The 24,131-nt window shown below is 49.7% G+C and overlaps 1 protein-coding gene across 3 annotated transcripts; it reads right to left on the bottom strand.

The window, feature by feature from the left end:
• Positions 1-7,049: 7,049 nt before the first annotated feature.
• Positions 7,050-23,359, bottom strand: USP11 (ubiquitin specific peptidase 11). Of its 3 annotated transcripts, none has more exons than XM_043569623.1 (21): positions 23,027-23,359; positions 15,378-15,487; positions 15,044-15,174; positions 14,611-14,728; positions 14,078-14,223; positions 13,895-13,956; positions 13,670-13,769; positions 13,121-13,294; positions 12,871-13,029; positions 12,314-12,538; positions 12,101-12,184; positions 11,900-11,994; positions 10,738-10,944; positions 10,161-10,213; positions 9,749-9,991; positions 9,589-9,659; positions 9,276-9,388; positions 8,117-8,266; positions 7,904-8,019; positions 7,665-7,753; positions 7,050-7,571 (listed from the first exon to the last, which is right to left on the bottom strand). In XM_043569623.1, the coding sequence occupies exons 1-21, from the start codon at positions 23,170-23,172 to the stop codon at positions 7,434-7,436; spliced, it is 2,730 nt and encodes a 909-aa protein (XP_043425558.1). In that variant the 5' UTR covers positions 23,173-23,359; the 3' UTR covers positions 7,050-7,433. The 3 variants fall into 3 exon arrangements, with proteins under 3 accessions (XP_043425558.1, XP_043425557.1, XP_043425559.1); XM_043569622.1 differs by having other exon boundaries at positions 9,734-9,991; positions 23,027-23,358; XM_043569624.1 differs by lacking the exon at positions 23,027-23,359 and adding an exon at positions 22,377-22,537 and having other exon boundaries at positions 9,734-9,991.
• Positions 23,360-24,131: the final 772 nt, after the last annotated feature.

The raw sequence follows: 24,131 nt of genomic DNA, 5'->3' as shown, positions 1-24,131 counted from the left end.
GAGCCTGTCACAGACTAAAATGGCATTAATCCCACCATGGCAGGGTGCAAAGAGGGAAAGCTAGGAAATGAGATGATCTATCATAATGAACTAGGGGCGCCTGGGTGGCTCCTTCGGTTAAGTGTCCGACTTCAGTTCAGGTCATGATCTCACAGTTCACGAGTTCAAGCCCTGCGTCGGGCTCTGTGCTGACAGCTCAGAGCCTGGGGCCTGCTTTGGATTCTGTGTCTCCCTCCCTTTCTGCGCCTCCTCTGCTTGTGCTCTCTCTCAAAAATACATAAATAAACGCTAAAAAAATGTTATAGGACTACATTTCCCTGTTTTTTGAGCTTATGCACGAACAAAATCAGTAGGAGAACTGAAAATGCTTTCTTTCTCTTTAAACAAATAAAATTGCGTTTTAGCACGTTAGAAGGAATAGAGTAGTAGAAAGAGTTGGGGCTTCCAAGAGAAGACCTGGCTAAAAGATACTGCTTATTTGTTACATGACCTTGGGCAAGGGCATCTGTTCATATGGCAACAATAACACCACATTCCATAGCGTTACCACGACGGCAAGTGAGAATGTATTTGGAATTTCTGAATTCCCATCTACATTATTGTTTTCGTGACAGAACAGTACAGTTTTTAATAATTATTAAAAGGGTTTTTTTTTGTTTCCAGGATAGATCCAAAAGCATATTTTATTTTGAAACACATGCTAACTTCACTGAAACTCACAGCCCTATTCATACGTTGCAAAAAGAAAGAGTTGACTGAAAGCCAAGGGCAGGAGCTTGGGAAAAGGCAGCAGTGTTTCCAAATGGATCCAAAACCTGCTGCTTTCAGCATGGTCTCCTTTTGGAAGGCGGATAGATCCTCTCTACCCCTTCCCCACTTCCAACCGGGCACAGAAAAGCCTACTGGCTGAGGGAGGGAGAGAAGGAGAGAAGTCCCTTAGTGAGTATCTGCTAGAACAAACCCAAACCAAACTTTTGTTAGCATCTAGAATGGAAGGAATCAGGATTCTAGAGCTGCTCAGAGATTAGGACGTGGATCTTCTATGGGAGAGAGGGGGGAGGATGGTCCCTTAAAACCCTGGTTTCCAGGGCACCTGGGTGGCTCAGTCGATCAAGCACCTGACTCTTGGTTTCAGCTCAGGTCATGATCTCATGGTTTGTGAGATCGAGCCCCAAATCGGGCTCTGCACGGACAGCAGGGAGTCTGCTTGGAATTCTCACTCTCCCTGTCTCTCTCTGCCCCTCTCTCGCTCACGCTCTTTCTCTCTCTCTCAAAATAAATAAACATAGATAGATGATAGATACTCATGTTTATATCCATTTTTGTCCAGTTGTTAAAGAAACTTTTTTTTCTTTATGTTTATTTATTTGTTTTGAGAGAAAGAGGGAGTGTACCAGTTGGGAAGGGGCAGAGAGAGGGAGACAGAATTCCAAGCAGGCTCCACAATGTCAGTGCAAAGCCCAACACAGGGCTCGAACTCATGACCGTGAGATCATGACCTGAGCCGAAATCAAGAGTTGGACCCTTAACCCACTGAGCCACCCAAGCGCCCCAAGGAAAATTTTTTTAATACAAAGACTACGATGTATTATAATCACACAATTATATATATATGTACATATACACACACACACATATATATATATAAAATATATATATATACACATATATGTGTGTATATGTATGTATATATAAATATATATAATATATATAAAATATATATATACTATATATATATAAGCATTTCATGAATGTATCACTTTTTCTTTTGGATTTAAAGAATTTGAAGAATCCAACAGTGTTAAAAATAATAATTCAGTGTATATGAGGTTTTTACAATCCGTGTTTCCACCTTTTAGTACCTAAGATTACAAATATATCAAGACGCAAAGTTGGAATAATTAATGGGCTAAACCTCATCTCAAGAAGTGAGAAAAAAAAAAAAAGAGCTAAGTCGATTTAACAAAGTCGAGGAAAAGTACTTCTGCTTCCAGCCATGATGGAGCCACAGGGACAAGACTTACTTTCCTGTCCCAAACGACAATAGAATCAGAAATAGTTTTCAAAATACTGGACCTCAGGAAATGAAGGACAGTGATCCCTAAGAAGCAGGAAACAAATGAGCTGTGCCCTACGAATTTCTCAGCTTACTGCCTGGAGGGATTGTCCTCAGTTTAGGGAGGGGAACCCAGACAGAGCCCAGCAGACCCCTCGACTTGAGGAGCCAGAGCACAGAGTCCGTGGAGACCAGGATGGCTAGAGTCCATAGGTCAGAGTAGCAGAGAGGAGGGTTCTCTTCGAACAGTCAGCGAAGTATCAGTCAGAGCACGTGTGCGTGTGGAAACTGCCCGAGATGGGGGAAGGGGCCATCCAAAAGGGTTATTAGAGGGAACAGTGCCTGGCATTCACCCAGGGTGGGGAACAGTGGCTAGTCCAACCAGCAAGGCTGGAAACACTCGTAACGCACAGGTCATGGGCTAGAGGACTCAGTGGCGGGGAATGGAACAAACATGTCTAGAACAAACACGTCTTGGGAACTGCATAAGAGGCCATAAAAGCAAGACGTGAGACTAAGAAAATCAGATGCAATCCAGAACAAAGCTGCAGGAGATTTAAAGGAAGATGAAAATATCCAGCAACTAGTGAGATAAAATTCACAATGCCTATGATCCAACCAAAGATTACCAGAAATGTCTTTGCAGGGAAAGACCCATTGTAAGGACAATCCTCAACTAATCAAAACCGACTTAGAACTGGCCCTGATAAATCAGCAGAGAAAGTCATTAATGGTTATTAGTATGACTGTAGTCATATGTTCAAAAAGTTAAACAGATACACTGAGGATATAAAAAAAGACCCAAACTGAGTAGGTACAATGCCCTGGTTGAAAAATTGGGGCGCCTGGGTGGCTCAGTCGGTTAAGTGTCCGACTTTGGCTCAAGTCATGAGTTCACCGGTTGTGAGTTCGAGCCCCGCATCGGGCTCTGTGCTGATAGCTCAGAGCCTGGAGCCTGTTTCGGATTCTGTGTCTCCCTCTCTCTCTGCCCCTTCCCTGCTTGTGTTCTCTCTCTCTCTCTCTCTCTCAAAAATAAAATAAACGTTAATAATTAAAAAAAAGAAAAATACACTAGATGGGATTAACAGCACATTAGGCATTGCAGAAGAAAATATTAATCACCTCGAAGGCACAGCAATAGAAACCACCGAAAATGGGACACATGGGTGTGCCTGGCTGGCTCAGTGGGTAGAGCACGCAACTCTTGATCTTAGGGTCATGAGTTCAAGCCCCACATCAGGCAGAGAGGTTACATACATACATACATACATAAGATTTTCTATATGAAAAAGGGAAAGAAAAAAGCATCCAACTTCGGCTCAGGTCATGATCTCAGGGTTCATGAGTTCGAGCCCTGTGTCGGGCTCGGTGCTGACAGCTCAGAGCCTGGAACCTGCTTCGGATTCTGTGTCTCCCTCCCTCTCTGCCCTTCCCCCACTTATGCTCTCTCTCTCAAAAATAAACAAACATTAAAAAAATTTTTTAATGAAAATTGCATCGGTGAAAGAGAAGAGAGAAGGGAACTTCAGAAAAAAACATTTGAAGAAATACTGGCCAAACTATTTACAGATTTGACAGGCACTAGAAATCCAGAGATCCAAGGATCTCAAAGAAACCCAAGAAACATGAAGAAACTACGCCAAGGCCCATCATAATCAAACTGCTCCAAACCACGGCTAAAGAGAAAATCTTCAAAGCAGCCAGGGGCAAAAAGGACACGCTAGGTACACAGGCACAAGGAAAAGGACAGCAGCAGCCGAGTAACGGCAGACAGCGGAGTAAGGTCTTTAAAGTACTGAAAGAACTAGAAACTGTACCTAGAATTCTATACCCACAAAAACCTGTTTCAAAAAACAAGGTGAGGGGCGCCTGGGTGGCTCAGTCAGTTAGGTGAGCGTCCCACTCTTGATTTCGGCTCAGGTCATGATGTCACGGTTTGTGACATCAAGCCCTGCATCAGGCTCTGTGCTGACAGTGTGGATGGAACCTGCTTGGGATTCTCTCTCTCTCCCTGTCTCTTTCTGCCCCTCCCCTGCTCTCTCTCTCTCTCTCTCTCTCTCTCTTTAAACGAACTACGGTAAGTGTGGGATGGTAAATATATTCAACTCCTTTTCTTATTATTTAAATCTCTTTTTTGTTTTCAATTTTAAGTAGGCTCCATGCCCAACGTGGGACTTGAACTCACAACCCTGAGATTAAGAGTCGCATGTTCTACCGGCTGAGCCAGCCAGGCACCCCTATTTAAATCTCTTGAAGGCAACTGACTGCTTAAAGAAAAAAAAAAACACAACGCATCTTGGGGTGTATAACATATGCAAAAGTAAAATGCACGGTAACAACATAAAGGCTGAGCAGGGAGAAATGGACACACTATGGAAAAGTTCTTATATTAAATGCAAAGTGGGATCCATCACTTGAGGGTAGACTTTGCTATGTTAAACATGTATACTATAAACCATATACATCAACACACACACATACCCCAAGCAGAATTGACAGAACCATGTCAGAGCTCTGGAAAACAGAGGATTCCAGGGACACTTTAACTTCTATCCGTTATATGTTCTATTTATTTAAGCTCTATGCCCATCGTGGGGCTTGAACTCACAACCCCAGCATCAAGAGTCACATGCTCTACCAACTGAGCCAGCCAGGAGCCCTGTTTTAAACTTTATCCAATTCACCAATTCCCTCCTCGGCTACATGTAATGTGTTGTTCAACTCATCCACTCGTTTCTTAAATTTAGTTATTATCTATTTCAGGCCTATCACTTCTACCTGGTTCTTTTTCAACTCGTTTTCATTTTTAAAATGTTCACATTTCTTGTTCACTTGTAATCATCTTTATTTCCATGACCAGAGTAAGCACAACAGTTTTACATTGACCCCTGAGAATTCTTTTTTTTTTATTAAAAAAAAAATTTTTTTAATGTTTATTTTTGAGACAGAGAGAGACAGAGCATGATCAGGGGAGGGGCAGAGAAAGAGGGAGACACAGAATCTGAAGCAGGCTCCAGGCTCCAAGCTGTCAGCACAGAGCCCGACTCGGGGCTCGAACTCACAGACCATGAGATCATGACCTGAGCTGAAGTCGGACGCTCAACCGACTGAGCCACCCGGCGCCCCTGCCCCCTGAGAATTCTTTTTTTTAATTTTTTTTTAACGTTTATTTATTTTTGAGACAGAGAGAGACAGAGCATGATCAGGGGAGGGGCAGAGAGAGAGGGAGACACAGAATCCAAAACAGGCTCCAGGCTCCGAGCTGTCAGCACAGAGCCTGACGCGGGGCTCGAACTCATGGACTGTGAGATCATGACCTGAGACGAAGTCGGACGCTCAACCGACCGAGCCACCCAGGCGCCCCTGACCCCTGAGAATTCTTGATGCGAGGCATCTCTGTGGAACTGTCTGTTGTCTCTCACTTCTCCTGATTCCTTTTCTTTAAAATAATTTTTTAAATTTTATTTTGAGAGAGAGAGAGAGAGCATGAGCAGGGGTGGGGCAGACAGAGACAGAGAATCCCAAGCAGACTCTGCAGGGTCAGCGCAGAGCCCAACATGGGGCTCGAACCCACAAAACCATGAGATAAGAACCGGAGCCAGAATCGACTGTTGGATGCCCAACCGCCTGAGCCACCCAGGCGCCCCTCACTTCTTCCTGATTCTTATGCATGGTGTCATTTCAAGACATTTTTGGTTAAATCTGGGAAATTATTTGAAACGGATTCACTTTAGGAGGGCTTTGTCCAGGACTGATTATGCATAGGTAAGGACGTCTTCCAGTACAGAAAGCCCATTCTGAGCCAGGTCTTTATGCCTGCTTCCTCATCTGCAAAACGGGGTCATCGTGTTCAAATCACATGGTGTCTGTGACGATTGACATTTTTGAGTTCCCGGATCCGGTCATACCCAGAACTATTTGTTTTTGCCTAAGTCAGGTCGAGTCAGGTTTCTCACAGCGACTACCTTGATCCTCGCCGGTGTCGACAGAGCAACTGGGAGGTCTGCGGGTGGTAATGCCGAGCGACCCTTGCCAGGGCGGGTGTTGAGGCCGTTACTGTGGGAATGGTCCATTGGGCGGCACGGTGCAGGTCCCTCCCTTGGTGTGAAGGGCTTGGGGCTTTTGTTTAAGTCCACATACCACACATCCGTCCGCACCGCCCCACCCCACAGCCCAGTCCACAGCTGCTCGTTAGAGGAGCCGGTTCTTAGAGGAGATGGCGGGCGCCTGAGGGGGGAGGGGTCAGGTGGGGGGCGTCCCGTGTTTAAGTGGTATCTGTCCCCCAGACACGCCACGCTGCTCCCATTCTGGGGCACGGTGTTCCACGTCCCTCTTTGGGTGCGGCCGGAGGGCCCCTGCCTGGTGGGGGAGCTGCGGTCATGGTGGGGCACGGGGAGGCTGAGTGGAGGGACAACAGAGACAAGGCACGTTTGTCCTGCTGGGTTAGCTGATCTGGGTCAGGTGTGCCACCTCTGTGGTTCTCAGAAGACACCGCTGGGGGGGGTCTGTGGTCTGGTCAGTATCTTTGTGTCCAAAAGCACACACTGGCCCAAACGGATGTCCATGTGTTCTAGGCGCGCCTTTCCCACAGGCCGCGTCCAGAGATTTCGGTCTCGCATCCAGAGAGGTCAAACGCCCCCCTCCAGGGACCAACACCAGCGTGACTAACCACTCGTGCCAATTCCTGACAGCCTGAACGATGACTTGAGCTGTGCCTCAGTTTCCCCATCTGAAACCGGAGATGACAAGCCCCGCCCGCCCCGAGACCGGTGTGAGGACTGTGAGTCAGTGTGTGAAACGCCCTGGGAAACACTGGGCGTGCGGCTGGTGCTGGGAATCGTGCGTGGCGTCCAGATGGTGCCGAAAACTCCCCCAAAGTCGTGCGCGACATGCAGTCAGAGCATCACTCGTCACACCCCCCGCACCCAGCGAGCACGCGTCAGCACACAGACACCCGGCTGGCACTTGGTACGCAGCAAGAAAAGCACACTGCCACGGAACACACTGGCACTTTATATATACACGGCGGAAGGTACAGGGTCTCGATAAGAAAATACACTCTGTGTTCAGGTGCACCCCACCACCACCCCCTCGAAACACCCCAGGTGGAGGACGGAGGGAAGGGGACAACCATAAATAGAGAATAGAAGGGAAGGTTACTGCTCTAAGGGGCAAACACAGGCGGGGGACACACGGCCGGGGCGAGACACCACCTCTTCTTCCCCGGGAGAGAGCAATATAGCGGCACAGGAGAACAGCAGCCACGACTAAAGCCTGCGACACCTGGCACGGGGCACCTAACACGGGGCTGGGGGGCCGGGGCGGGAAGGAAGAGAGCAGAGATGGCTTCCTTCCCTGTGGCGGGGCTGGGGGCCCCTCAGTTTACATCCATGAACTCAGAGTTGGGTGGGGAACCGCAGGCAGGGGACGCTGGGGGGTCACGTAAGCCGGGCTGGGGCTGCTGGCGACGTGCCACATCCTGGCGTTGGTAGAAGAGGACATAGGCTGCCTTGGACTGCGGGGAGAGGACAGGCGTCGGCACGGACCCGGGGCGCGGTGGGGGGGGGGCGGGGGAGGAGCAAGGAGGGAGGGAGGAGGGAGGGCACACCTCGATCTGATTCTCGGTTACGGGCGACACGCTGTTGTCGTCAAAGTAGTGCCACTGGCCGCTGTCCTTGTTGCAGGCAAACGTCGTGTCTGTAAGAGAGGGGCGCCGTCCGCACCTGCCCTGCCTCCCCGAAGAGCTTCCCGGGTCCACCGCCCACCCCTGCTCACTTATCTTAGTCGCACGCTGAGGACATCCTGCCCCCCGACCCCGGGCAAGCCCTGCCACAGCCCCGCACATACAGTGTCCGTCACGCAGGCCCCCGTAATGGTTGGAAACCGCGATGAGATCGTATTTGTACAGCTCCGGAGCCGACTCGTTCTGCGGCTTGATGACAAACTCGGAGAAGTCCAGGTCCCTGTGGGGGAGGACAGGGTCACTCCCAGAACGCCTCTTCCCCTCTCCCTGTGCCTCCCCCCAAGCCTTCCTGCCCAGGCCAAGGCCCCAGCCCAGACCGGATGGGAAACTCCACAAGGGTATCCAGCTTCTCGCGGGAGAACTTGGTGTAAGAGAAGCGCTTCAGGTGGATAATGAGGGTCTCAGGCAGCATCCACAGGTCCAGCTTCTTGGTGGCCAGCTGGTGCTGCTTGCAGGTGGGACAGTACCTACAAACACAAGAGCACGAGTAGGCACATGCGCGCACGCGCGTGCACACACACGCTAAATGAGCACCTACTGCATACTTTTTGTACCGCGTGGCCCCCACAGGCCATGTCTGGTCCACAGAGATGCTGCCTGGCCGTTCCTTCCGGCCCGCCCGTCACTCTAGCCTGCCCTCTTCACATCTTACAATCCTGTCATTCGTCGGGCTCTTACACTAGTGTGCGCTTTTATTTGGTTTCTGGTCTGTGGGACGTTCGTCTCATTCTAGAGCCTGTGTCCCTCTAACTTCTCCGAGTCACCCATTCGCTCACTCGCCAGGTGTCTGCTGACAGCCTGCTGCTGAGTCCTTTGGCCGCTATTTTGTATTTCTGTTCCCTTCCTGCTCCACGGAGATGCCGCTCTAATGTTTGAGACTGGCTTCATCTTTTTGGTTGTCCCTTTATGTTTTGTTTGCTTATTCTCCAAGGATCTACTGAGTGCCTCCTGCACCCCCCACACCATTATGATCGTGAGAACAGACACACAGCACAAACTTAAGATCAGAAGTCTTCATTCTCGAGGGTCTACTCCAATGGAGAAGACAAATCATGACACAAAAGGGGATCTAGGATATGACGTCAAGCGGTGTTATGGAACCGCGAAGAAAGTGATGCTGGCCTAGGCAGAAACAGAGTGGGGAGGAAGCGGGGTGGGGGGCAGAGGCACGGGCTGGGGGACCTGGCTCCTAACAGGGTAGTAAGAGATCTCTGATGAACTGACATTCGGTCGGAGACCCGAGCAAAGTGAAGGGGTCAGGTCCCGCAGCTGTAACTGGGGGGAGAGCACTCCCTCCCGGGAGAAGGAACAGCCAGGCAAAGGCTCTGACGTGCGACTAAGCCTGGGTATTGGGGGTCAGAGTGGCAGGAGGGCCGGAGTGAGGGGCGAAGGATGAACATTTACAGGCAGGAGGCATCTGGGTAGGTCACACCCCCCCCCCACTACGTCCCCAGAGGCCCCGTTCTGGCCGCTCACCAGGGGTTTTCCTTCTCCAAAGTCTCCACGGTGGTGAACAGCTCAATGCACTCCTGCAGCCGCACCGGCGCCTTCTTCAGCACGTACCCCACGCAGTCGTGCTTCACGTAGCCCTGGGCCAGGGGAGCGGGCAACGGGTGAAGGGGACGGGAGGTGGAAGACACGTGCCCGTGGCTAAGGGCATGGACTCTGAGGCCCTGGGAGCTCTGTGGTCACAACTTGGAGGAATTTGGTGGGGGGGGAGGCGTGGGTGTGAAGGGTTGTGGGGGCGCAAGCGGAAAGTGGCCCCTCCCACCCCCGGGATCTCGTTTACCTCCGCCTCCACCTCGTCATAGTAACGCTTCTTCATCTCTGGCTCCCAGTCGATGGCGATGTACGGCTGGGCTGGGGGCGAGGGGAGGTGGTCATGGGCCCTGCTGCCAAGGAAACCCCCTCCCGCATCCCCCACCCTGGCTCACAGCTGAAGGAGACACCATGGGTATCCTCGTTGAAGGTTGAGCGGTCACTGGTCCCGTTGGAGTTCACCGTCTGCAGGGTGAACAGGTGCTTGCGCCGTGCCCTCTGGGGCCAGTGAGATGGTCCAGGGGAGTTGTCCACAGGGGCGCGGCTCCCGCCTGCCACTCCAGAGCTAGGCCCTGCCTGCTCCGGCCCGGAATCCTGGGAGCTGCCCCCAGCCACGCGTCCGGGCTTGGGGATGCTGTCCTTGTCCTCCATATCTGCCAGGACGGGGTAGGGCAGCAGACGGGTCCGTGTGAGCCCGGGCGCCGGAGCGGTAAGGCGCATCCAGACGGAAATACCCCAGACCCCAAAGCCGCTGACCCTCCCTCGTGCCCGGCTTGTACAGACCCTCACCCTTGTCGATCCTCTCTCCTGCCTCTTCCTCACCTTTCTCGTCCCCGTCGTCTTCGTCATCCGAGCTGGGTCTGGTCACGTAGCGCCTGCCAAGAGAGCAGAGAAGACTCTGGAGGAAGGGCACGAAGGCAGGCCGGCCAGGGCCCAGGATTCCACTTCGCTTATGATGGGAAACCACCGGCAGGCCCACACACAAGCAGTTGTTCGTGGCGAGCCCAGATGGGCTCAGGAGAGGATACAGAAACGCCCGAAGAGGCGGCTCGACAAGGTGGTTGCCTGCCTAAGGACTCTAGATTTTAGGCACAATGGAAATCTACCAGTGAGGACACAAATCACCACGCCTCTCCAAGGAGAGAGTAATGAAGTACCAAAATTGTGTGTATTTTGTCCATGTTGTTGACCCCTGTTATCTCGAACACCCAGGAGAGACTGTGGCAGAGCCAGAGGTTTAGACAAAGACGAAAAGAAAAAAACCTAAGAGTTGCTCTCTGGCCATGTTAAACTTAGCTGTCTCCTGCAAGTGGCAAGGGGCTGGCAACTCTGAACAGCTCGACACCCGGTTCTGAGTTCAGACCCCACCTTCCCCATGCCCCCCAAAAGGCAGACTCACGAGAGGCGGTACAGCAGGATGTGATACAGGGCATCCCAGGAGAGCCGGTCACGGGGCACCGACACCAGGAGCGGGTGCCCGAAGAGCATCAGGCCGTAGTAGGAGTTGTTGTAATCCCGGGCTGGCGTGCGTTCCCGCAGGTAGATGGGGAGCACCACGTCCTCTCTCGAGTTGTCACCAATAGCAGACCTACCCGACACCTCGTATCTGTCGGGGGGTGAACATGAGGCCACACCTGATCAGGACACTCAAGAGGGGCCCGTGGGGGTGCCTGGGTGGCTCAGGTGGTTGAGCGTCTGACTTCAGCCCAGGTCATGACCTCACGGTTCGTGGGTTCGAGCCCTGCGGCGGGCTCTGGGCTGACAGCTTGGAGCCTGGAGCCTGTTTCAGCTTCTGTGTCTCCCTCTCTCTCTGCCCCTCCCCTGCATTCGTGTGTGCTAGCTCTCTTTCAAAAATAAACATTAAAAAAAAAAAAGAGGGGCGTGGGGACTCTGCCCCAGGTGCTCCCACCACTCACCCCTAATAGCCTGAAAATATTTTTTAAAGAGCCACCCAGTGTTTTGTGCTTTACAAACTGTTAGATGACACAGCACTTTGTTGGTGAGAAGGTTTATAAAGCACTCTGGCGTTATGAAAGTGCTGAGGAGGCTAACAAAATTTTAGTAACGAAGGGATCTAAAACCGTTTTCTTTTGTTGGCAAACACTCCTTGGTTAAAAAAGACCTTTTCTACTCATGACCCCCTTTCTATTTCAGTGACCCAGAGATTTCAGATTTGTTCTGAGTGCTCTTATGCTCAGAAAGTGTCTTAGGTGCTCCCTGTTTCAAGCATCGCTTGTGGCTTCCAAGGACCGCAATGTGACTGCAGTGTAACAAACGCAGATCAAGCGTGAGGTACTACTCAGTGACTGCTGAACAGAACACAGAATAAAGAAGAAACAGGAACCTCCATCACATCACAAGGAAGAAAATACCCAAGAACAACCCGGATAAGGACCTGTCGTTCACCCTGCTGACGGCCCAAGCCTCCCGGCCTGCTAAGGCACGTGGCCAAAGCCCTGCACAAGGCAGGTGCCCTGCAAGTCAGGCCAATGGGGGACAGGGAAGTTGGTTAAAGAGGAGATTCCTGGGGACCCCCTAGCTCCCCTGGTGCCCTCACTCACATGAAGATATCATCTCGGTCCAAGATGCTGCTCAGAGACTCCTCCAGCTGGTAGATCTTATAGAAACGGTGACTGAAGACATCGGCCACCATCATCTGGGAATGGAAATGCAGACAGGAGGCCGGGCAGCCGACAAGGTCATCCCAGGCCCTCACCTCCCTGCCCCTAAATCCCACCCTCCCTGCGCCTGCAGAGCCTCACCCTTTCTGGCGACACGCCGGTGTGTTTGGCCAGAGCCACACACAGATCCGAGATCTTGCCTTTCTTGGGGACCACGAGCCGGTGCTGAGGGAGAAACGGTACCCACGAAAGAGCAGAAGGGCGTGTGGGGAGTTAGTGAGGGCAGCGTCAAGGTGTGGTGGGGTCATCAAACAAACTGGCTACTCGGCCCGTTATGTCACCATTACCCCGTACCTGCTCTGGCTTGCGGCGAGGGTCCATGGAGACAAAGAAGACCTCCATGACCCTCTTGTGGCTGACAGGCAGAGGGACACTGAGGTAGCAGAAGGGGTCGAAGGTCACAGACACATTGCCACAATCGGGGCACACCAGCGTGGACTTGAAGAGACCGTGGAAGGTGTCCACAATCACAGAATCGTTCCGCCGTTTGTGGTTCTGCCAGGCCTCCTGAGCCACCTCCTGTTGACAGTGTCATGGAGGGTGGCAAGGCTTGCCCGGGGCAGGGGAAACCATAGTTTGGGGTGGATGTGCATGCGGGTGAGGTCAAGGTTAGCGCCATGGCGAAGTCCAGAGACAGAGTTACAGCTAGAGCTATCTGGAGGCTGTGCCCAGTCAGGCTGCGGCTTATATAGGCTTATTTAACTCTGGGCTGGAGCCAAGGCTGGGACTGGGCTTGGAGAGGTGGTCAGGCGGGGGGTGGGATACCCCAGGGAGGCCAGAGAATCCCTGAAGCAGAGGCCCTGGAGGTTTTAACGGGGCTCTCAGGATGGGGGTCTCTGACGACTGCCTACCTGATCTGGCCGGCCAGCCGCGTCGCACAGCTCCACATATTCCTTCTTCTTGACACGATTGAGGTCCTCATGCAGCCCATCCAGGAGGAATGACAGCAGCTCCTGTGAGTCATGCTGCTGGTAGCCCAGAAACTGGGACGCGAAGTGGCCGACCTTGGTCTGAGAAGATGGGGCAGGGCCGTCAGAGCGAGAGGGAGTCAGGAGCGGGGGCTGGGGGGGCGGGCAGGGGCAGCCTGGGGCCGAGTCACACCTTGAACACATGGGGCACGATGGACCGGTGGTGGCCGGACCAGGCCTGCTTCACCAGGTCTGCGTAGGCCTCTGCGATCTCCCCCTTCATGCCCAGTGGGTTGCAGAAGTTGAGTTCCTCCAGGTAGCGGTTTTTGAGGAAGTAGTCGGTGAGCTGCGGCACGTTGCTGAGGCACTGTAGGACACAGGGCCCAGGAGAAGGAGGCAGAGGAAAGGAGGGAGGAGTGACCACGGTGGAGACAGAGAGAAGGAAGAGAGGAGAAAGGAAAGAGAAGGGCCAGGGAGGTGGGGAAGAGAAGGTAGCAGCATTTCAAGAGAGGGAAGAATATGGCGACAAAGGAGGGAAGATCCAGCAAAGTAGGGGCCAGCAGAGGGAGAGGGTACTAATGCTTGGGGGAGGACTGTGGGCACGGCAAGTCAGACTTGTGGGGCCCCAGCTTGCAACCTGACCCGTTGCCCTGCAGCCTGCCCCCCCCCCCCCCCCCGCCAAATCCTGGTCACTTGGAGCCCACCCCTGTGGCTCTACCAGACACGGGCCTAATCGCCCAACCTGCAGGGCCGAGTTCATGAAGCACGTGTTGCCCAGGTTGGTGAGACCACAGATGCCTGGCTGGCCCTGGAATTCTTCATCCTCCTCCGATGCAGTGCTCCTGGGGTGGGTGAGAATCTCTTATCAGCCGAGGGCCAATGACGTGCAGGTGAAATGGGCTCATGAGCTCAGCCATTCTACCTGCCGTGGGACCCCACCCCGGGCCAGACCCCCCGCTGGGCTTACACGGCCTGTTGCTGGGCACTGGGCCAAGTGCCGTCCTTGTTTCGGGTCTCCATGATGATCAACTGGGTTGAGAAAGAGAAAGAAAAGCAGGACAGGCCTTCACGGAGGGCCTGCGGGCACCGAGCCCTCACTTGCCCCAACCCGAGCACTGCCGGTGAGCAGAAAGGCCCTCCCCACCCTTACCTGCCCAGTCTGGAGGGCAGCCTCGAGCAGTGTGACGCGGGTGTTGCACAACCTCTCAAAAGAGCCCTCCGCGTTCTTGATCCACAGCCTTGTCTCTTCCTGGGGATTCACCAGAAATTGCTCTCGGGCGGTACGCAAAACTAGGTCTGTGGAGGGTAATGGAGCACGTTCGAGGTCTTCCTGGAACCCCGAATGACCCATCTCAGCATCACACCCTGACTCCTCCTCACAGACCCTGCACACTCGGTCAATACCTTGTGTCCTCGAGGGGTCTCCAAATGACTGATCCACACTCAGGACTTGAGACCCCCAGCCAGTATCGTCTGGCGTACCATCTAAGTCACTGGGACGCGGCTCGCATACCCCGAGGACTCCAGGGCACTCGCTCAGGGCCTCTGCCCAACTTGACGGATACCTTCTTGGTCCTCTGAAGTCTGACCAATGCCTTCTCAGTCTGTCACAGCCAAACCCCATGCATTCTTAGATCCCTGACCTGTGGGCACGCCCACTCACGCCACAGCCCTCAGACTCACCAACGGAATCTGTATGGCTGAATTGAGCCGTGTAAGGTGTGTCCATATCACTGTGCCGGACAAGCAGCAGTTCTACTGGATACACCTCGATCTTCTGGACGCCGAGCAGCTCCACGACCTGGAAGGTGGAAAGGTGCAGACACAGGTGTCCCCACACAGCACACACACACAGACATAGGCACAGTGACCTCAGAGATGGGAGGAGCGCGCCCAACAGACGAGTGCACACTTGGGACACACCGAGATACCTGAGGGCAGAGGAGTGCAGACAAGGTGTATCCACACAGCGCGCGCGCGCGTGCGCGCGCGCGCACGCACACACACACACACACACACACACACACACGGGTCTAGACCCCTCTTGGGTCTACAAGGACTTTCTCCTACCCTGACCCCCAAGAATCTCCCCTGAGCACCTCCCCATCCACCGTACCTTGCGTTCAATGGGGGGCTGGCCATGCTCTAGACCATACCAGTTGACCAGGCAATGCCAAGCAGCCGCTGGGAGCAGCACATAGTCCTCACTTTCCACTAGTCCCCTCTTGAGGCGCCAGTTTACCTGGTCTGCAGGGGGCGGGGTGTCAGGGGGAGGCGGCAAAGGAAGAATCAGGGAAGGAAAGTGGTAAGTCACTCTGGCCATCTCACCAATGACGTCCCTCGGACGGAGAGTTTTCTGATTATTGGCAGGGACAGAGGGGACAAGAAACTCTTGTTTCCCAGCCCAGGGCTGGGCTGCAGGGGGGAGGGAGGAGGGAGGGGCCTGGTACCTTCAAAGAGGTCAGCATTATTGATGCAGCCAGGGAAGGCGGTGGAGTCCTTGTCTCCTCCCTGCACATACACTTCCCACTGCTTGTACCAGTGCTGCTCCACGAGGAACCTGCACAAGACACGGAACACGAGTGATGCACGTTTACCCGGACTTAGCGGTACCAGGTCCCATGGATATTAGACCAGAAAGATCAACACATCGGAAGTCAAGATGCCAAGTTTCACGTACACCTACAACTGATACGTCGTGTGTTGATTCTATCTCAACAGAAAAAGGAAATTCCTCCCAGAATTCAACATGAAAGATAAAAGTTTCACCATCATATAAAAATAATTAGAAGCAAAATTTATTCAGTGAAACCCAGATTTGGATAGATTACCTACCTGCTTAGGATACTAAAAGATTCCATTAAAAACAGAAAAGGGCAAAAATAAATAAATAAATAAATTAATTAATTAAAAAAAAAAAACAGAAAAGGGCAAAACCCAAAACAAACCACAAATCCATACTCAGTGCCAGGAAATATGAGGTTTTATTATGGAATAATTAGGCTGAAAGTTATGTTATTTACAGCTAATTTTATAAGGCTTTAACCATTCATTAAGTGTGGAGTGTTTGTAAAGGACAGATAAATAGAGGATAAGAAATAATCACTAAATTCTGGAAACCTGCTCAGAAATTAAGAAGAATCTAAACTGCTAAAAGAATCAGGTTTTCCTTCAAAAACTACATATCACCATTTTTCATCATTTTTGTGTTTAGGATTTATTTTGGCTTTATAATAGATTTCTTTGTTTTAACGTTTATTTATTTTTGAGAGAGAGAGCGAGAGCGAGTGCACAAGCAGGGGAGGGGCGGGGGGGGGGGGAACAGAGGATCCAAAGCAGGCGCAGCACTGACGGTAGAGTCCGAAGTGGGGCTTGAACTCACAAACTGCAAGATCATGACCTGAGCCAAAGTCAGGTACTTAACTGACCGAGCCACCCAGGCACCCCTGTAATAGATTTCTAAGCTTATAGTGACTAGCTCGTCCTTTTGTAAAAATTGTGGTAAGTGTACAGCTGGGCCAGCTCTCTTTTTAAAAGAGAAACTGTTGTATCACTACACCTATGATAGACATTTAGGACTGCTGAAGCCTGCCTGTGTAAAATGTCATGAGTGATTCTCAAGTCTGGAAAAGACAACCTAGAGTAAATGCTAACTGAATGTTTAGCAGTTAACTGTTCCGACCCCAGGGCTTGGACCTCAAAGCTTACATACACGGACACACAACCCTGGTCCCACGCTCACCCACAAACCCACGCTGCTATGGGATTTTTGACACATAAAAAGGCTGTCTCAAATAGGCACTTTTTAAAATATTACAAAATTGATGAAAAACATCTAACACTGTATTGATTCGTTTTCCACCAGTTTAACCCTATACACGAGATTCTTTAAAATGGCAACTTTCCTGCGCTTATGAAAGGATGAGGGAGGTGAGAAAATGGAGGGCTAGCAAAACCTTGCAATAGTCACAAGTCACCTGAATAGGCACACGTTTCTGTGCGATTTCATTGTTTTTGCTACACCGACCCCCACAGACCTGCACATCTCACTCATGCCAGGAACGCGCACCCCCCACCCCGGCCCCAGTGGCTCATGCCACAAACCTCCCACTGCTATTCTGGAATACCCCATCACTGGCCCTACCCCTCCACCACTCACACCTGTAAACCCGCCGCCCCCCAACCCCCGTGGCTTTCACTGCCTCCACAGACGGTCTATGAGGTTAATTTCTTTGGAAAAGATCCATGCAAAGGGATCTTGACTGTTCTTTAAGAGCTCTTTAAGGAGAATTAACATTAAAATCGCTCTGTGCATACACCTGAAACTAACATAACACTGTGTATCAACTATACTTCTATTAAAAAAAAATCAGGGGCGCCTGGGTGGCGCAGTCGGTTAAGCGTCCGACTTCAGCCAGGTCACGATCTCGCGGTCCGGGAGTTCGAGCCCCGCGTCGGGCTCTGGGCTGATGGCTCAGAGCCTGGAGCCTGTTTCCGATTCTGTGTCTCCCTCTCTCTCTGCCCCTCCCCCATTCATGCTCTGTCTCTCTCTGTCTCCAAAAAAATAAACGTTGAAAAAAAAAATTAAAAAAAAAAATCACTCTGCAGTGGTAAGCAAAACCCCCATACCTGACAACATCCTGGATTTCTAAAGGTTTCACAGAAGACCGAAGCTTTATGCCAATTTTAACAAAATAAGACTATCTCGCTTCTTCAATTCAAGGACACTTTACAAATGTTTAACATCTCTGAAACTGGGATGCCTCATAATCTGTCAGCCCAGATGGCAGTCATGACAGAGTTGCCACTGTCTGATGGGAAGGCACCCACAATGTTATATTCACCCCTAGGTAGTGGATTCAGGAGGATGTTATACGTGTTGGAAATTTCAATTCTCTAATTTCTTGCTGCTAGTATCTAGAAATACAACCCATCTTGCTAAAGTCACATTTATTTGTATTTCCTCAAATTTTTTGAAGTGATTATGAAATAGATGCTTATGGGAAAAAATTTAGTTACGAAACAATATTTTCTGTCCTCTGGTTTTCTCATGTCTGGAGAAAAGGAAATTAGTCATTTTGGTTAAGATAGCAATTTACCTAACAGGTTAATTACACTAGATACAATAATTACACAGAGAGGGACGCCTGGGTGGCTCCGTCGGTTAAGCGTCAGACTCTTGATTTCTGCTCAGGTGGCAATCTCTGGGTTGTGAGATGGAACCCAAAGTCGGGCCTTTGCCCTGAGCATGGAGCCTGTTTAAGATTCTCTCTCTCCCCCTCCCTCTCCCCTGCTTGTGCTTTCTCTCAAAAAAATACGGATATAAATTAAGAGAGGATTTCCTACTTGTTTATTAAAAGCTTTCTTATGCAGATGGAAATGTAATACTACGTTGTTCTAAGTTTATTATTTATGTGTCTGTGCAAGCCTAAATAGATGTACATAAAGGCATATAAATTAATCCTTTAACCACACGCTGTTACATGAATGACATACCAAAGGAGAAAAATTAGAATTTGGGCCTTTTCTGTAAAATGACATTTTTTTAAATTAAAACTTTTATTTTATCTATCCTGGGGGGGAGGGGCAGAGACTCCCACGCAGGCTCTGCAATGGCAACGCAGAGTCCGATGCGGGGCTCAAACTTATGAACCGTGAGATCATGACCTGAGCTGAAACCAAGAGTCAGGTGCTTAACTGACTGAGCCACCCAGGCACCCCTGTAAAATGACATTATTTTATGCCCAGATTAGAAGTTCCTTTTGTATCACCAAATTATTGTTTTTTAATTTTTTTTTTCAACATTTATTTTTGGGACAGAGAGAGACAGAGCATGAACGGGGGAGGGGCAGAGAGAGAGGGAGACACAGAATCGGAAACAGGCTCCAGGCTCTGAGCCATCAGCCCAGAGCCTGACGCGGGGCTGGAACTCACGGACCGCGAGATCGCGACCTGGCTGAAGTCGGACGCTTAACCGACTGCGCCACCCAGGCGCCCCTGTATCACCAAATTATTAACTCTTGGTGTATTTTCTTTTCTAACAACTATTCTTGATTTGTCTTTGCCAAATTCAGAATAATAATGTTGTTAAAATGTTCTTTTATGGCTAAACTGTCTCTGGGACATAAGACAAAGATTTGCTCCTTTGCCCTATGAAAGGAATGACAACAGGTATAATTAGGTTTAATTAAAATTCTCCAAGTTTCAATGACCCTAACATTTTTATAAAAGTTCTTTCATTTTCCAAACTTAGTATTTTTTAAATTTTATTAAGTTTGTTATTTTAATTCTAGTGTAGTTAACATACAGCATTATATAAGTTTCAGGTGTACAATACGGTGGTTCAACAATTCTATACGACTCAGTGCTCATGATGATAAGTGTACTCTTCAGCAAAGAGTATTTTTAAAAACGACAAATCGAAAAATATATCTTCCTAGCTTATAATTATGTTAATTATAGTTAGGCACGCTAATATACCTAACTTTTGATAACTGCATACTTTTCAAGCTAAAAAGCATACTCCTGTTCAAGCAACAAAGACTGGTACAGTAAGTGTCTACCAAAAGATTCACCACTCCAGGATTGTAAATGCACAAACCCTTTCCCCCTGGTTCATGAAAAGTCTGAACAAGTACTAGAGGCACGGACTCAATGAAAAGGGAATTACCAGAGGCCTATTGTTTATTTCAGTCTTTCATTAGCTCCAGAAGTCAAGGCACAGCCACATTGTTTAAGAGCTACAGCAGCAATCACCAACCAAACGTGTGAAGAAGCACTGATCTAGTTCGAGGGTCTTCATTAAACTTAATGGTCCCTTGGGCCGTGCAGACTTGTCCATTGACAGAAAACCCTCAACATTTCTAGGCTAAGTCCTTAACCTCTAACAGAACACTATTACTTGCCCTTCACACATCACTATCCATTCCGCAACACTCAACCAAGCCACACTCCTTCCTTTACCTGAACAAAGAGCCCATTCCTTGCCTGCTTAACTGTTAGACTACCCACACCCTGCACAGACCTTCTAGAGACTCTCAGCTCTCCCTGATTTAATTATGTTTGCAGATGGTTCGTCCTCAAAAAGAAAAGTTGGAATTTGCCAAGGAAGCTATACTATCATAAATTTGAATTTACTCTTAGAATATAAGTTTCTATGGAGAAATCAAATCGGTTCAGATAGCCAAATTAATTAATTGCCCTTGCCCAGATCTGCCAGCTGACAAAAAGGCACAAAGTATTAATAATGGTATTAGATATATGATTTGGGGATTATTCCATGACTCTGAAATGCTTTACACATAAATTTCCTGACCACTACAGCAAATCTCTGTAAAATGAGCTGCACATTAAAGAACTTTGAGATGCTTTGCTCTTACCTAAGTAGATAAACATTTAACAAATGGAGTTAAGGAAAAATGCTTCATGATATCAGCCACAATAGCAGAGATAAACTGGCTTCAATACTGAACCACCATTTGGTGGGGGGTAATTTTTTTTTTATGGACAGGATGTAATTTTTAAAATCCACATAAAATTAACCATTTTCAAGTGATCAGTTTAGTGGCATTTAGTACATACACACTATTGTCCAGCCACACCTCCACCTAGTTCCAAAACATTTTCAACACCCCAAAAGGAAACCCACACATGGTGGGGGGGGGGTGTGTGGAATTTAAAGGGTACTGTCAGAAGGAGGCTGTAAAGGCAGGATGCAGCAGGAACCAAAGTCCCCACGCCTTTCTGAACACATCCAAATGAACTATAAAAAACATTCCAGTTATTGTTTATTCTCAGGATGAAATGAGGCTTTTCCTTGCTGGAGAGCTATAGCGTAAGGGTTAAGAAAAAAAAGATTTCGTATTCTCTATTTGGAGAATCTCAACTTGTCTCTGTACTCTCCAGCAACAGGGATATACATTCACTAGCACTGTGATTAAAGAACTCTGCAAAATGAGCAAACCTCACTTAGAAAAACCCTCAGGTGTGACCATGCTTGCGATGTTTGAGGAATATCCAATATGGCCGGATGGAGAGAATGAGGGGGTGGGGGGCAGGAATCAGAAGCGAAATCAGAAAAGCAATCAGAGCTGGGGATCAGCCTCGCTGCAAGTCACTGTAAGAATTTCTGCATTTACACTGCAGGAGAGGGGAAGCTACTGAAACGTTTTTTGAGGAATAGATGGGCATAAATAGGTTTCTAAAAGAATTACTGTGTACGGAAAGAGAAAAATAGTTCCTTCACAGCGAACAAACAAGGCAGATACCACCTTCACCGAATGATCAAGGCTAACGTCACCAATGACGTCATGTGGATACCATATACCACCTGATATGATGCGAAGGGCACAAGGTACGCATCCAGTACGATTTCATATATATCCTCCTAAAATAAAAGCTCAGACCACAAATACGATTTAGGAGTGCATACAGAAGTGGAAAACGTTGACAAATTTAAAAATTCACGGTAATAGTTTCCCGTGGCACACAGGAAGGGGGATTTTCATCTGGGAAGGGCATAGGATTTCTTAAGGTAACGGTCTGAATCTTAATCTGAATAGTGAATTCACAAATTTTTGTTTTATTATTCTCTATTTTTTTTTTTACTTTGAAACAGACTTGAGGAAAAAAAATGCAAAAACAGTTTTTATAGAGAATTCCCATATGCCCTTCATCCAGATTCCCCAAATGTAACATTTTCACCATTTGCCCAATCATTGTTTCTTTAAATACATCTTTACATACACTAGTTTTTTCCCAGCCTTTGCGAGTAAACGGCTTACACGATGGTTCATTATCCGTAAATATTTCGATACGTATGCCCTTAAAAAAAAAAAAGATACTCCTTTTCATAACCACAATACAGTCATCCAAAGCAAGAAATGATCAGTACTAATAGCTAATCTGCAAACCTCAGTCAAATTTCGCCAATTTTCCCATTAACATCTTTTACAGTAAAAAAGAGAAAATTAATTTTATGGGGAAAAAAACCCCTGATTTCTGAGTAATTTATTTTTTCTGTTCCGGGATCCAATCCAGGATCACACTTTGCATTTAGTTATCATGACTCTTTAAATCCCATTAATTCCTTCAATCTGGAACAGTTCTTCATCCTTTGTCTTTCACGACCTTGAAATTTTTTAGGACCACAGGCCGTTTACTTTTACAGAATGTCCATCAATCTGGGCTACGTAAACGCTTTCTGCAACCGTTTTAGGTCTTACGTATTTCACAATTTAACAAATGAGATGCAACTCGGCGAGCAAGAAATTAAACCCAGAAACACTACATTACATGCACTGGTTAGCCAAGAAATCAGTAAAACAAACCGATTTATCAAGATACGCATAGACATTTTTCTAAATAGCTATTTCTCTGGATTACAAAAACAAGACAGTACTAAGACAGAAAACAAATGTAACATCGAAGGCCCCTCCCGTGCCAATCACCTGCACTTTCTCCCGTCCTGGGAAGAGGGCCTCGGCCAGAGGCAAAAACCTCGCCGCGTCACAAACTTTGCTCATTCGCAGGCGCCATTTTCTGCTTCACAGGCACCACCTCCCCTCTGCAGTCTTTCCTCGGCCTCAGGACACGCCCCTCGGCCCACGTCACAAGCCTCGTTCCCAGGCGCCAGCTCCCTCACCGCGCAGGCTCCGACTTTCTTCCCCCCGCCCACAGCCCTAAGGTTTGGATTCCGCTCTCCTGCCTGACGTCATCCGCTCTGCCTAGCTCTCAGACGCCGCCAAAAAACCGCACGCCGCCCCAGCCGCCAGAAGCTACTTTAAGCCACGGAGACCACACCCCCCAAGCCCCCGCCGCCAACACCGCCCCCTTCCCAGGTTCCGAGTTCCACCTCGCAGGCCCGGCTCCACCCCCATGGCCGTTTCCTCTCAGGCCCCTCCCCTGCCTCCCCACAACAAACCCTCTCCTGTTCTCAGGCCTCAGGCGCCACCGTGCAGGCCCCGCCTCTTTCCCAGACAAGGCGATCCACTCTCAGGCACTTCCCCGCCCCCATGGCAATTAATCGCCACGTCCCCCACCGCCGCCAACGCCCCCCACCGTCCCTTCTGCGGAGGCTCCGCTTGCAGCCCTGCCTCACCAGCTTTCCCCGGCCCGCAGTGGACGATCTCGCCCACTCTCCTTATTCTCGATCTGGAGCCACTGGCTCTCCAGGCCCGGCACCGCTTCGTGTTGTGGCTCTTGGTCCTCGGCCGCAGCCGCTACATTCGCTGCGACCGCCGCCATCACCGTTCGCCCTCCTCTCCCAACCACCGCAGCTGGAGATAGGAAGAGGCCCCTCAACTGCCACTTCCGGATTCTGGTCCCGGAAACGGAAACAGAGCCCCCCAAATAGCCGGGGGTCTACTGCCATCTTGGAAAGGGACCCCGCGCTCGGACGCGTGGAGTGGCTAGGCGGGCCTCGGGACTGAGTGGGCGGTGACCTCTGCGGCCAATAGGCGGGGTAAAACCTCCAGTTGGGAACTAATAAAGACAAAGGTGTCTTGTAGGATTCTAACGCCATGTTGAGTCGGGGCAAAAGGTTGTGTGGAAAGGTGGAGGCAGAGGTCCCCGATATGAACGAGGACATTTTGGGGAGTACTTAGGGGCGCAAAGGTTCCAGGCTTTCTCGGTCCCGTGCTCTGCTGGGGACCGCGGCCCCTACCCTGAGAGTTTTTTTTATCCTGACCAGAATGCCCTTCTTTCATTGCACTACTCTTCCCTTCCATCAAACCTAATGCAAAAAAAGGTCACCACCCAGGCCTGCGGGCCACCTAATGCAAAAAAAAGGTCACCACCCAGGCCTGAGGGCCGCTTCCCTGCCTGAACTAGATTTATTCTCTAGACAAACGTGTTGAAGGCAAGTCAGCCTCAGGCTCAGTGTATTTGTTGGCGTTATGGCAATGATAACTAATGATAGTTGGCCCTGTTTAAGTGCTTTATTGCACGGTAAATAGTAGCGTTAGGCAACAGATAAATATCACTGTCCCCTAAGGGCATCAATGGGTCAAGCTGAGGACTGGAAACGTTAATTCATTTTGCCCCAGGTAGTAAACTGCTGAGCTGTAGTTCAAACTCAGCTATGATCTTAAGCACCAGACCAGAGATTCTCAACCTGTGGTTCTAGGCTTCCTTCTGGTTCAGGAGACCTTCTCAGGGGGTTCACAAAGTCAAAACTATTTTCACAGTACTTCATTGTTGTTCTC

The sequence above is a fragment of the Prionailurus bengalensis genome, chromosome X (genome assembly GCF_016509475.1).
Source record: "Prionailurus bengalensis isolate Pbe53 chromosome X, Fcat_Pben_1.1_paternal_pri, whole genome shotgun sequence".
Taxonomy (NCBI): Eukaryota; Metazoa; Chordata; class Mammalia; order Carnivora; family Felidae; genus Prionailurus; species Prionailurus bengalensis.
Note: the sequence above shows the minus strand (reverse complement) of the source record. Positions and strands in the feature narration are given on the sequence as shown.

What these genes read in the sequence shown, in the direction of transcription:
- USP11 (XM_043569622.1), bottom strand. Translation starts at nt 23,172, where the DNA reads ATGGCGGCGGTCGCAGCGAATGTAGCGGCTGCGGCCGAGGACCAAGAG. An exon ending in TCATGAACTCGGCCCTGCAG is followed by an intron (nt 13,295 to 13,669) that starts GTTGGGCGATTA and finishes TGTGTCCTACAG; the next exon opens with TGCCTCAGCAACGTGCCGCA. An exon ending in TAACCGAGAATCAGATCGAG is followed by an intron (nt 7,572 to 7,664) that starts GTGTGCCCTCCC and finishes CTCTCCCCGCAG; the next exon opens with TCCAAGGCAGCCTATGTCCT.